This window comes from Pocillopora verrucosa, chromosome 8 (genome assembly GCF_036669915.1).
Source record: "Pocillopora verrucosa isolate sample1 chromosome 8, ASM3666991v2, whole genome shotgun sequence".
Taxonomy (NCBI): domain Eukaryota; kingdom Metazoa; phylum Cnidaria; class Anthozoa; order Scleractinia; family Pocilloporidae; genus Pocillopora; species Pocillopora verrucosa.
This window is the reverse complement of record NC_089319.1, coordinates 9,590,608-9,603,671: the sequence shown is the minus strand read 5'-3', so window position 1 is coordinate 9,603,671 and position 13,064 is coordinate 9,590,608. Positions and strand designations below refer to the sequence as shown.

Genomic DNA, 13,064 nt, shown 5'->3' with positions numbered 1-13,064 from the left:
ATATCACTCCTTGCGATAATTTCGTTCACTGTCCATCTGAGTCCTAATTAACATTCTAGGCCTGTTATATGCACGTTGAGAAAGAGCCACCGCTTTCCTTCCTTAACTGAACACAAACTAAAATTATTACTCTGTGATTATCCAGATGCATTCAGATTTAGGCTGCTATGTCACACTTCTTTCCAAATATTGAATAACTCCTCTGTCAGCTATAACTCCTAAGAATAACTCCGCTGTCTCGACAAAAATACTTTGCAGGTTCTTTGTTACTTAGACAATTGTCTTTGTGCTATCAGCATTCCCACCAACAGGACCAATAGCAACCTTCGTCATGTTTTCCAACCTGTTTTCACTGCGATCGTTAAAAGAAAGAACGCGACAGGACGAAACCATGCAAAGCTTATTCACATGCTCAAACCTCTCGTTAGTGTGGTTCGTAGATTGCTCACTTTACCCATTCTGAAGTTGCCTTGTAGCCTGGATGGGGCTACCACTTAACTGAGCTGCGAGTTTTCGAAAGTTTATAAGTGCTAGTCGGCACGTTAGCTTTGAAGCTTGGAAGCCTCGCATCCATGTAGCAACATGTAACAGGCAGCCAAGTAGCCAAGTGAGAAAGAAGTCTCTTGTATGATTGGTTTAGTACCTCAGGAGCCTTTCAACCCTCTTCAGTTGTAGTCACATGTACAGGTGTCACGCAGTAACGATTCTATACGGTTAGGCAACCAGGTGATCATGTGCTGATGGAGCTATGTAGCTATCTGGTCATGTCGTAACTATTTATACAGTTAGCAGCCAGCCTTGGAGGAACTGACATGCAACCACGTACAACTGTAGCCTTTTAGTCACATCAAGTCGCTTAGCCACTGAAATCTAGCAGCAATTTAGTTACTTCTTTTCAGTCCGCACATCAAAGAGTTCCAGGAAGAACATAACCATGCTCCTTACCACAACAATTAGCTGGGTTTTATCAACATAGTCTTGAAGGTTGCTAGGCCACTTAGCGCACGTATCCAAATAGCCCATATCATTGGCCACTTTGCCGAGAAGGTTGTAGCTCGGTGGTTAATGATTGCTGTTATCGAATTTTTTCGCAGGTGCACAGTTTCCTGTCTAAAAGGATTTTAAACACATTGTTTGTATATGCCTTGCTTGCTACTAACATTATCCGGTCATCCTGTTTAGATAAGGTTTGATCCTTGAGGAGCGGAAATAACCCTGAGACATGACATCTTTATTAGGTAAACCTTATTTAATTTTATTCGAACATCATGCACCAATTTAACAGTGGTTTCGCGAGGTTTACTGATTATAATCGTCATCACAGTGGTCAAAATGTTGTGGACTCAAATAGAATTAACTATTTTCTTTTAAATTAAAACTTGTTTGTTAATTGTTCACAATTATTGTTAGCAAGCCTTTATTAACCTGACCGCTGGAAGCGCCGCTTGAAAAATATAATGTATTGCTTGGAAGGAGTGCTTTCTTTCCTTTTACAAATATTTCCTTCGTAAAACTCTCGTTTGCGTCAGCCGAGTGAGTCCGCAATCTTTTTAAAGAAGCTTATTGTTCACAGTTATTGTTAACAAGCCTTTATTAAGCTGACCGCAAGAAGCAACACTTTAAAAATGTATTGATACCCGAAAAATAGATTAACATGTTTTGTTATAACTAATTTGCTAAATGAATCGTTTTATCGCTTTCCCTCTTTACTTTTGTAACATTTCCCACTCCTTCGTTTTGAAAGCATTTCTTTGGTTTTATTTTTAACCAAAGTTGCGCGTTACTTACGCAGCAATTGAAAGGGGAACAAATCCGAGTTTTTCAACCGTGTCCTGAAACATAGAGAGAAGCTTCTGGACCGCTGCCCATGGTTTGATATTTTTTGCGACCTATAGACCGGCATCGATCGGAGAGTAAATTTTTATTCTGACCTGAGACAAACGAGAGTTTTTTCCGAAGGAAATATTGGCAAAAAGAAAATAAAGCACTCCTTCCAAGCATTGCATTTTTAAAGACTCCCATAAGCGTTTTATGCGATCACGGCCCGTGACCGGCAAACCTAAATATTTCCTCTTTCCGCATCAAGAACTTTATCTGACGTATAATACATTGACGTTTGCTCGTAATTTTCATTCCTCATTGGCATCTTCGCGTGTAAAGACAGGTCTGGAAGGTAAGGTTTCCTTCTTTGAAATCTCTTGTTATTTTATCGTAATAAGATGCAAATATCTAACTTTCGACCGATGCCAGTTGTTTGATCGGTAGTGAGTGAAATCAGATAAGATTGGCTGACTCATGCACCAGCTTCTGATGTCTTATAGCAGGCCAACATCGTTACTTTGCATCAAGTGAATCAGGCGGCTTTTCTAAGCTTCATACAATTCGTACCGTTTACGACGGCACTTTTTTTTTACTTAAACAGAAGCACCTGTTAGTTTTTACTGCAACATTAGTGATTTTATGCGACAGAAAACAGATCAGATTCAAAAAAATATATGGGTTCGCGTCTTAACAGTTATTGTTTGACCAGCGCGGAACTTTTTTCAAGAGAGAATTTCAAAAAAGTGTGACGAATTCGTGGGTTTCTTATGTTAGGTTTATTTTTAAACGTGAGGCATCTTTTTTGGATAAATAAACATAAAAGAAATTCCGCAGGCATAAGAAGAATAAATATAAAGAAACTGGAATGAACGTTGAAAACTTAAATTAAAAAACAAGCCTTCAGGGAACATAATCAACGACTAAGTCAGGGTCGTATCTTGCATTCCCGAGAGGAAAAACATATAAGTTTGCGAAGCTAACCGCAGAACGAATGTGCATTGCATTTATTAACCTCCACGTCAGTTTGAGATGCCTGGTCAGCTCGTTGATAGGAACTAAGTTTTAGATCAGTACCTCTTCCAAATAAATAAAAGTAATCTTTCAGTATCAAGACATTTGTCCATTTTCATACATTTTGGTTACCTCTTTCACTTTTTGTTGTTTTTGCTTCGTCATATCGGTAAATGATGCTTTCCACAAACGTGACAGTATTCTTAAACAGCTTCTTGTTAATTTGCATTTTGCGCTCAACAAAGAGACCACGTACAATCCAAAAATAGCTCTAGTACTATTGTATACAACCTGACAGTTATTATGCGGAAACACACCAGCTATCAGTTGAAATATAAAGGGACAACAGAACTCAGACAAACTGGTCACTTGTAGCAAAACAACTATCCCGTGATAGTAGCCATATCCATAACAGCTTATTCTACATTACTTCTCCATTAAGCATATTGGACCATCTTTCCAAAATGAGTTTATTCATTAACGACCTAAACCAAAACATTTGGCTTTAACTTCACATTAACTCGCTGAGTGAATTAGAGAAGAGTGTTTCGCTCTGTTAGCTCTGTTGTCTCCATCTCGATTCTATGGGCCGTCGGAATTGAGGCTCGCAGCCAGGGAGGAAGAGACAGTCTCCAACCTTTACTGCATGTATAGGTAACATACAAAAACAAACATGAAATGACCCGGAAAATGTCTTCGTGAAAATCGTGAATAGTACTCATTCCTCTTCACCGATCAATATCGCAGATACCGTTGACGTGGAAGGAAGTGAGGTGACGTAACTCATCGTCAAATGGGGTTTTTTGCATTATGATTACAAACTGACTTATAAACAATCAGTGGATGAGGTTTTTGTGATAACCAGAAAAATCAAGGCCGAGGCAAGGTAAATTTACTCAGAATCTCTATAATTCCTTTATAAGATTCGGAGTACGGAGTACGGAAAGTACGGAAAAAATTCCAGTAGAAAAAACAACGCTCATCAAATAATAAAATAAAAAATTTAAGAAATCACTCTTTATGCCTCTCCAACTTCCTAAGATCGTAATCTTGATATAATCATGGAGAGAAATTTGCTTGCTGATAGCATCTTCTCCTACACTTTATATTTTACTTCTTTATTTGATTAGTTAATTTATCACTTCATTTATTCATGTGTAAATTTTTTTTCATCGACTCATTTTTTTCGCAACCATATCGATCCTGGATCTCATAAAAAATAATTTGTCTGTACAAAATGTCTGAACAGTACGTAGTCGCTCCGTTCTCTTATAGAATCTCTATCATATTTATAACTTTTTGATAGAATATTGTGAAAAAAAAACCTTACCGTGTGGTCATGTCATTTTGCATTTTTTCAATGATTACCCTTTTAATTTGCTTTTCGTGTGCTGCGCCGGGATAAGTTTAGACTTCCGGCGGGTCGATGATATATATCGATATTGTCAGGTCTTTGAACAATAATTGTTTCAATAAATTATATACACGTGTATGTATAGATAAGTTGCCTGACCGAAAACGCAAAACCACAAGGTCCAGCATTGTTGTCATTTTTTGCAATCAGCATTCAGAATTTATTTCGTCTCCTAAATAGAGTTTAATTCAATTTTGAAAATGTACTTCCGTTGTATTTTCGTATTTCGTTTTATATTCTTTCATAGTAGTTCACGTATTTGTAAAGTTAATTTCAAATTGTTACACCAGCATTGGCAACCGAAGAGGTCATGACTAGTGTCGAAAAATTTTTCGCAAAACAAAAACTGTTTTGTCTTATAATAAAATTGTTATTCATCTATTAATTTTCTATTTATTTGTTTGCCAAAGTAAAAGAAAATATTTACGAGGAAGTGTAACAAGCTAAGTTCAATACATTTTATGGAGAGGAAACCTAAATGAAACCACGAGGCTTTCTCCGAACGATTGCAGAAGAATAAAAAGAAAAAGGCATTGTAAGCGATATCAAATTTTAAAAATATTGAGGTCAAGCAGGAGAAAGCAACTGGACATTATATTCCCTTAAGTAGTGTTATAATGTTAACATTTTAACGGCTGTTTTTTTCTCCCTTTGCACACAAGCTTTTGCCAGCCACTAATTAATATCACACAGACCATTATAAGAGGAAATTCAGCTAATATTCTTCGACAGCCTTTGGCACTCTTTCGATCACATCACGACAAAGATGGCTCAGCCCCTAAAGGAACAATTTGTTGCTCTTGTTGCATGCATCCTGCTGACACTACCAGGTGGTAAGTCGATACGAACTCATGTTATGAACTTAAATGCAATTATTTAATGGAAGGTAAGCTAAAGTTATGGACGTATGAAATATGTCATGCAATTAAAATATTGAATTTGTATGTGCAGGCGACATGTCATCAACGATGCATATGATGCCATCAGAGTCTGCAAGTGACATGACATCAATAGTGCATATGATGCCATCCCCATCGGCTAATGACAAGTCATCAATGGTGCATATGACGCCATCCCCATCGGCTAATGACAAGTCATCAATGGTGCATATGATGCCATCCCCATCTGCAAGTGAAATGACATCAATAATGCGTATGATGCCATCACAATCTGCAAGTGAAATGACATCAATGGTGCATATGATGCCATCACAATCTGCAAGTGATATGTCATCAATGGTGCATATGATGCCATCCCCATCTGCAAGTGACATGACATCAATGGTGCATATGATACCACCACAGTCTGCAAGTGACATGACGTCAATGGTGCATATGTTGCCATCCCCATCTGAAAGTGACATATCATCAATGATGCATATGATGCCATCCCCCTCTGCAAGTGACATTTCATCAATGATACATATGATGCCATCACCATCTGCAAGTGAAATGACATCAATGGTGCATATGATGCCATCACAATCTGCAAGTGATATGACGTCAATGGTGCATATGATGCCATCCCCATCTGCAAGTGAAATGACATCAACAATGCATATGATGCCATCACAATCTGCAAGTGAAATGACATCAATGGTGCATATGATGCCATCCCCATCTGCAAGTGATATGTCATCAATGGTGCATATGTTGCCATCCCCATCTGAAAGTGACATTTCATCAATGATACATATGATGCCATCACCATCTGCAAGTGAAATGACATCAATGGTGCATATGATGCCATCACAATCTGCAAGTGATATGACGTCAATGGTGCATATGATGCCATCCCCATCTGCAAGTGAAATGACATCAACAATGCATATGATGCCATCACAATCTGCAAGTGAAATGACATCAATGGTGCATATGATGCCATCCCCATCTGCAAGTGATATGTCATCAATGGTGCATATGATGCCATCCCCATCTGCAAGTGACATGACGTCAATGATGCATATGATGCCATCCCCATCTGCAAGTGACATTTCATCAATGATGCATATGATGCCATCACCATCTGCAAGTGAAATGACATCAATGGTGCATATGATGCCATCACAATCTGCAAGTGACATGTCATCAATGGTGCATATGATGCCATCCCAATCTGCAAGTGACATGACATCAATGATGCATATGATGCCATCCCCATCTGCTAGTGAAATGACATCAATAATGCATATGATGCCATCACAATCTGCAAGTGAAATGACATCAATGGTGCATATGATGCCATCACCATCTGCAAGCGAAATGACATCAATGGTGCATATGTTGCCATCCCCATCTGAAAGTGACATATCATCAATGGTGCATATGTTGCCATCCCCATCTGCAAGTGAAATGACATCAATAATGCATATGATGCCATCACAATCTGCAAGTGAAATGACATCAATGGTGCATATGATGCCATCACAATCTGCAAGTGATATGTCATCAATGGTGCATACGATGCCATCGCCATCTGTTAGCGAAATGGCTCCAATGGTGACTAGCATTATTCCAACGGTAGCACCTAAGTGTTCTCCAGGATTTACTGGAAGTGATTGCTCCATAAGTAAGTGATGAATGCATTTAGATTTTGTTTTTAATACAATACCAGCGCCGGTAAACAATGCTAACTGTTGTTGTTGTTGTTGTTTTTTGCTGTCATAGATATTAATGACTGTGAATACGAAAACTGCTCAGGAAATGGAGTGTGCATTGACAAAATAGATGGATTTCTATGTGAATGCAGAAATAATTACTTTGGAGAAAATTGTGAGAAAAGTAAGTCTCGTTAGATGTTCATAACGACACTGTAAACTTAGGAACCATTTCTACTTTTGCGAAAAAGCAAAGAAATATCTGATTGAATTTAGAGAGGAAGATTGAAGGCAAATAAATATCTCTGTATTTGTCACTTGTTTTTTTTTAATTTAGCTCACATTTCTTTCATTTTAAAATGTTTACTTGGTGTAGCCGTATTAAAGGATATCATTGATGATGTTAGACTTGAAGGCGATGGTCAATAAGCGACATTACGTTTACTTCTTCGAAAATTTAGCGAAAGTTAGCAATTATGGGCACTGATTTGATTTGAAAGTATATAAACAAACGTATTTGGTTATACCAATGAAGAAAACATATGTCTAACACATAAACGTAGACATCCCAATCCCGTCTGAATTTATCGCGTCTTTGTCCTTAGAAATCAGTGCCTGTAGTCCAAACCCATGCGGAAACGATGGAACTTGCACAGAAGATGGTAAAACGTTCAGATGTACATGCACTCCAGCGTTTGAAGGGACAACCTGCCAATCAGGTATGGGCCTGTCTGACATTTCCCGTTCCAGTAATATATCGTTCCAACGAAGTACTGCCAAGTAGGGAATAACACATGTATCCACGTAATAGTTAGAAAAGCGTGTTCTGACGTTTTTTTAAGTTAACCTTGATTTTAACACAACCTCTCGCTAGTTGGTTTCTAGATAACGAATTTATCATCAATCTCAAGAAAGGTAAAAGTGATATGGTGCTGTTTGGAAAAGCAAAAATATCAAGCGGATTAGATGGTAAAGAGCTATGTATGTACCGAGGGGCTACCCTGTAAAAATATTCAGTATTAACACTATTTCTATTATTATCATCGTCATCATTACTATTATTACAAATCGCCAATATATCATTCCAACTCAAACATTATTCGAATGTCGCCGATAAATCGCGACTTTCTCGATAATCGACGACTAACGTTTGCATTGCTATGCACGGTACTGTACCTGTGCCCAACAACATGATATGGTGATAACTGATAAATTTTGTTGAAGGAAAGCAGGCTGAATGAATACAGCACTTGACAAGGAAAACAGTGAAGAATTTGATCCGTTTTCTTGCAAGCTTTCTTATCCCTTCTTGGACCTCGTACTCTGTTTTTGCACGCTGCTTATGGATGTTGTCGTCCTCAGTCCAAAATTGACGCGTTTGACTTGTATCGGAGTCTAATATGTCGTTTTCGCTGTTTCTTTTCTACTTTTTTTTAATCGTTTCCATATGTTGATATGTTATCGTTGATCTTTTTTATACAGAGAAGCCTACCCAAAAATTTGCCGGCAGAGTGAAACTGGATCAAGCTTATGACGAGGAGTATAATGATATCAACTCACCAAGATCTCGTGCCCTCATTACAGTTTTGGACTCGAAATTAAAAGTATTTTTAAAAAAGGAGTTTCCAGATTTAATAGATATTATTTACAAGAGGTTTTTCAAAGGAAGTGTTGGAGTTGACTATGAATTGCTATTTCCAACAACCTCAAATGTGACTGATAGCAACATCGTGCAAGCTCTTAATGAAGGTAATGGCTCAAGCGATCTGGGGTTTTTGAGGCTGACGGGAGATATAACCGTAACGAAGCAGGTCGTTCAGATGACAGCAGCACCAACTGCAACCACAGGTAACTTACAGTGTCTTTCTATTTTTCATGTTGCTTTTATGTTGTTAGCCTTCAATGAAGTTCAGGGTAATTTGACTTGCTTTAAAATATCCACTACCATATTTGTTTAACTATACTAGCACGAAATGAAGATTATCATATTTCCGGCTGGAACCTCTCTTTGGGACATCTATACTTTTAAGGAACATTTCCACAATTTATGCTGAGTATATTTCGTTTGAAAAGTTCGCCCTTGACTCTGTATCTGTTCGGACGATAGAAGGGACAGTAACAGACGACCCGAGATTGTCCTCTTCCTTCCTATACCTTCCTATACCTTCCATCACATCGACGAAAACGAGCGAAGCCAGGCCATGATTAGGCTGCATGGCCGGTTCTGCTACCAGTATGTAGGCGCAAATGTTCAAATCAACAATTGCGCTTATTCTTATCTATTTCTTTGATTATGTATTTGGCCGGTATGAGGCCTTTCATGCGGTTTACCACTAACTATGGATTCAGGCCGTGCTTTAGATCCGCGGTATAGGCATAGAACATTCATATCTCAGGTTTTTGGTACACTGTGCTTACTTGAGCAATAACCTCCAGCCTCGAGATATATGGTGAAACTACTAACTGATATAACCATCTTTCTTATTCTGTTTACGCAACCGATTGATCTGCGGAGCAAGAAGCTTACCGCTAAGTCGAAAAACAAGAAATGTGTTTCGGAGCCGATCAACACTTTCAAGAAATCTGGAGTCAAAGTTGAATTGCGAAAAAACCCAGCTCACGGTGGCAGATACAAATAGCATCCACACTTAACATCGTGGGCTTGTTGTGACTAAAAAAACATTTATCTGCATGATGTTTTGCGCCATCTTCAGTTATGATAAGATCTCCTGTTCTCAGGGCTCTCTCTCTCACTTTCTTTTTACAGAAAAATCAACAATCAAGGACTGGGAGATCGTGCTAATCGCAGCTGCAACTATTGTCTTTTTTCTATTGGTGGCTATTGGCGTTTTGGCAGTGAGTATTCAGATAATTTCTTTGCATTTTGCGATGCGTATTTGAATCATCAAAACTACCAATCATGGACTTATCTGAAAGGATCGAATTTGGCGTGCTCGGCGACAGATACTCGTGCACACCCTGTTTCAATTACATTCATGTAATTGGCTGGTCTTAGTTCTTGGTGTCAATTGTTGCTCACTCGAAATCAAATGATTGAGAACTTTACTGTCGCGCCATTTATTTTGGTGGGTATGGAAGCGGCAGAAGGGATTTGAGAGAGAAGTGGTGGGAAAAAATTGAACTTTCTATTCATTTCTTGGGCGCGAAAATTTTTATCATCATTACGATAGGTTGGTTGTAGAACATGATGGCGCACGGTATGGCTCCGACATATTTCTATCATGTCAAGGACTAAAAATTATCTTGAAGCGTCATCGCAACAAAGACATTTAGGCACACAGGCTGTGTAGTTTACTGCTTAAAAGTTGCACGATCGTTTTTTTCATTTACTCGTCTCTATTTGAACAGGTGAAATACAGAAACGCTGTTCAGGGTGAAAAGAAGGAGTTGTATGCCCTTAATGGAGAATGGGAAGTAATGGAGAACGGGCATAATGGCTTGAGGGCTCAGCCTGGTTACAAGAGTCGTAACGGACCGCAGGTTTGTTGAGCAGTGTTTTCTTGAGATCACATGGATTTCCAGGGGAACGGGGGGTGCCATTCGTTGCTAGCAGAGTATAAATGAGAGAACTCAGAAAATTGACTGCCATATTGATTTATATTGATTTATCCTCGCCTAACTGATCTTGGTTATCTATGTTTTACAGAGCTATGTGTCTCCAATGTATGGACAAATACCTGGATCTGATAACAAGGCATATCAGCATGACAGTGCGTTGTAGGTTTAATGAGCAAAACCGTTAATGTAGTCAAAAAATCAACCAGTTTCATCCTAACAGTCGGTTTTAGAACGAAACGACTTTAATTTAGATATTTAAGCGATTCCAAGTTGACTGTAATTTCTCACTTGACTCCACGTGCGATAAATTCGTTACATACTATTTCAGAAAAAAAGACAAACATTTGAGGGATTTAAGGATCTAGAAAATGTAACCGACATTGAACATACGTACACAGTTTTTTTCACGAAGTATTTTACCACTGTCCAGCTAACGAACAGATAAATTCAATGCCGTGGGCCCTTTTGGTTACAGATCGGATACTAAGTCAACTTGAAGTGTTGAGAGAATCAATGATCAGTTACACTCTCGCCTGCGTCTCGTGTGCAACTTTTTGTTGGTACATCATTTTGACATGTCATGTACTTCTTAGCTTACAAAGACAGCGAAATGATATCTGCAAAGCTGGAAAGACTAAACTAATTTGGCGCACGTGCGAATCACCTAAGATTTTGTAAGATGTTATTCTACCTAAAATAGCAAGGACAAAAAAGAAAATTTGAATCAAGAACAGCAGTACGTTCGCGTGAATAATGAAACTGTGTCGGTCATCCTCAGAGGTACTTGTGCAGCGGGCAATATTTGTTACTTAACGCAAACTTAACGATGCAGAGAACTTAGCGAGTAACGATATGCCAAAGGGCTAGAACAGTTTTTCAAGTTTACTTTCTGATATGCTTAGGGTTAACTTTCGCCTCAATACAGTTAATAAATTGGTTTCTCTTTTGCAGCAATCGCGTCTTTTTCTTTTTTTGAGACTCATGATTTCCTCCCCAGGGGAATAACTCTAACAAAGATTCCTATGCATGAGCGAGTTGTCACACTGTTCGTCATTCGGTGACCCTTGCTTAGAGGTTTGGCAGTCGTGGTGCAATTCCGTTGCCTTTGCGAGGGTGGAAAAGAGTTTATAGGAGACGCATCATCAAATCCAAAATCAACATGTGACGCGTGAATTCTCCGGAAGAGCAAGCGTGATTCGTGAATTTATAAACTAGCGTAAAATCTCATACACAAGAAGAGAAATTTGAAACGTGACACATGAGTTCCTCACAAGTTCGTGCGTGAAACGGGATCAGAAGCTTCCCCCCTCCTACCCTCCCTTACTTCCTGGGTGTTGAAAGATTAAAAGCCCCTGCAGATGTTCGATTTTTGTAGAAATATGAACAGCAAGCCTTTATCAAACTTTTTTTCTATTACTTATTTAAGTTGCATCCGTTACACGTAAATTACGCCTTACGCTGAGGACTGAGGAAATCATTACAAATACAACAACGCCAACTGAGGGCATTCCAATCGCATTGCTTACTTACTTAATAATTTTTTTTGTTAGGTTAGAAAGGCTTGCACTATTCAGCATATAATTCCGACGAGACTACAATTTACTCTTCCGTTCATTATTAGAAAAGTATCTTTATGACTGTTTAGTCTTAAACCGATGATATGAATCATCATTACTCACTCTATCTTGCTAACATCGTCTCACTTGCGCACACCAGCTATTTTGGCTCCTACTGGTGGACCAGGGGGAAAATCATCTTTCAATCCTCCGCCTTTCCCGGTGCCTTTACCCTTACTGCCTTTTCCAGAAGCCGTGGCGTCTGATACTTCGATGAAGATAACTCGAGGAGGCGGATCACTAAGAGCTGTGTACAACACATACGCGTCTTTGCCTGTTTCAGCAAAGTTGACTTCCTCTTTGCGACATTTTCCTGCATGGTTATCAGCACTGCATGTTGGGAGCAGTATCATGAAGCGGATGTCTTTTTCTCGCGTTTGAAACGAAGCGTAGACATGTGCAGTGGCTCCTGCCTTTTGAGGGCTCGTTGGTTTACATTTAGGGTTGGTGCAGTTATGTACACAGCAATACTCTTCAGTGACAGGTTTCCTTTAGTGCACTTTTTCCACAACTCACCGGCAGCACTTGCCTCTAGGGGATGCCCTCCAACTGAAGCCACTGTTTTAGGTTTATCACCGGTTGTCAACACCGCATGAGTAAAGCCTAATGACCAACCAAGTTTTAAGCGATACATTGCGTTACCAGCATCTTGGAAGGCTGATCGAAACGAATCTGGATCGATTCCAAAGTCTTTGTAAAATTTCGTTGGGAGAGTTGACGCATCACTCATGTTTCTCTGTATATCTCTGGTCCTGATGGAAGGATAGTCGAAGAGCTGTGTCTTTACCCAACCAGTTTTACTGCTTAAATATCTGTTAGCTGACTAGGCTGAGGTATTGATTGCAAATTTCGAAATGTTCCGCAATTTGATATTCTTTGTGACACTGAGTAGTAATGACCTCCGAAACCTCTATAGTACTCAAAAATTTTCAACTTCCGGCCTTATCATGGTGTGTTTGGATTTTAAATAACTCTCCGCTACCTTGTTTCACCCTTGGTAATAGGCTTCTATCGCTGAATGTGCTAT

At 39.0% G+C, this 13,064-nt stretch overlaps 1 protein-coding gene across 2 annotated transcripts; it reads left to right on the top strand.

Annotated features, from left to right (window-relative positions):
• Positions 1–2,110: 2,110 nt before the first annotated feature.
• LOC131778869 (mucin-17) lies at positions 2,111–11,368 on the top strand. 2 transcript variants are annotated; one of them, XM_059095345.2, is made up of 9 exons: positions 2,111–2,173; positions 4,909–5,079; positions 5,198–6,814; positions 6,913–7,026; positions 7,448–7,561; positions 8,325–8,690; positions 9,610–9,698; positions 10,212–10,343; positions 10,510–11,368. In XM_059095345.2, exons 2-9 carry the CDS (start codon positions 5,013–5,015, stop codon positions 10,582–10,584), a joined length of 2,574 nt encoding a protein of 857 aa, XP_058951328.2. In that variant the 5' UTR covers positions 2,111–2,173; positions 4,909–5,012; the 3' UTR covers positions 10,585–11,368. The 2 variants fall into 2 exon arrangements, with proteins under 2 accessions (XP_058951328.2, XP_066027565.1); XM_066171468.1 differs by lacking the exon at positions 2,111–2,173 and adding an exon at positions 3,582–3,718.
• Positions 11,369–13,064: the final 1,696 nt, after the last annotated feature.

Bases quoted from the DNA above. Each gene is read 5' to 3' on its own strand.
- LOC131778869 (XM_059095345.2), top strand. From the start codon at position 5,013: ATGGCTCAGCCCCTAAAGGAACAATTTGTTGCTCTTGTTGCATGCATC. The intron at 6,815-6,912 runs GTAAGTGATGAA...TTGCTGTCATAG, and splicing joins TGGAAGTGATTGCTCCATAA to ATATTAATGACTGTGAATAC. The intron at 7,027-7,447 runs GTAAGTCTCGTT...CTTTGTCCTTAG, and splicing joins TGGAGAAAATTGTGAGAAAA to AAATCAGTGCCTGTAGTCCA.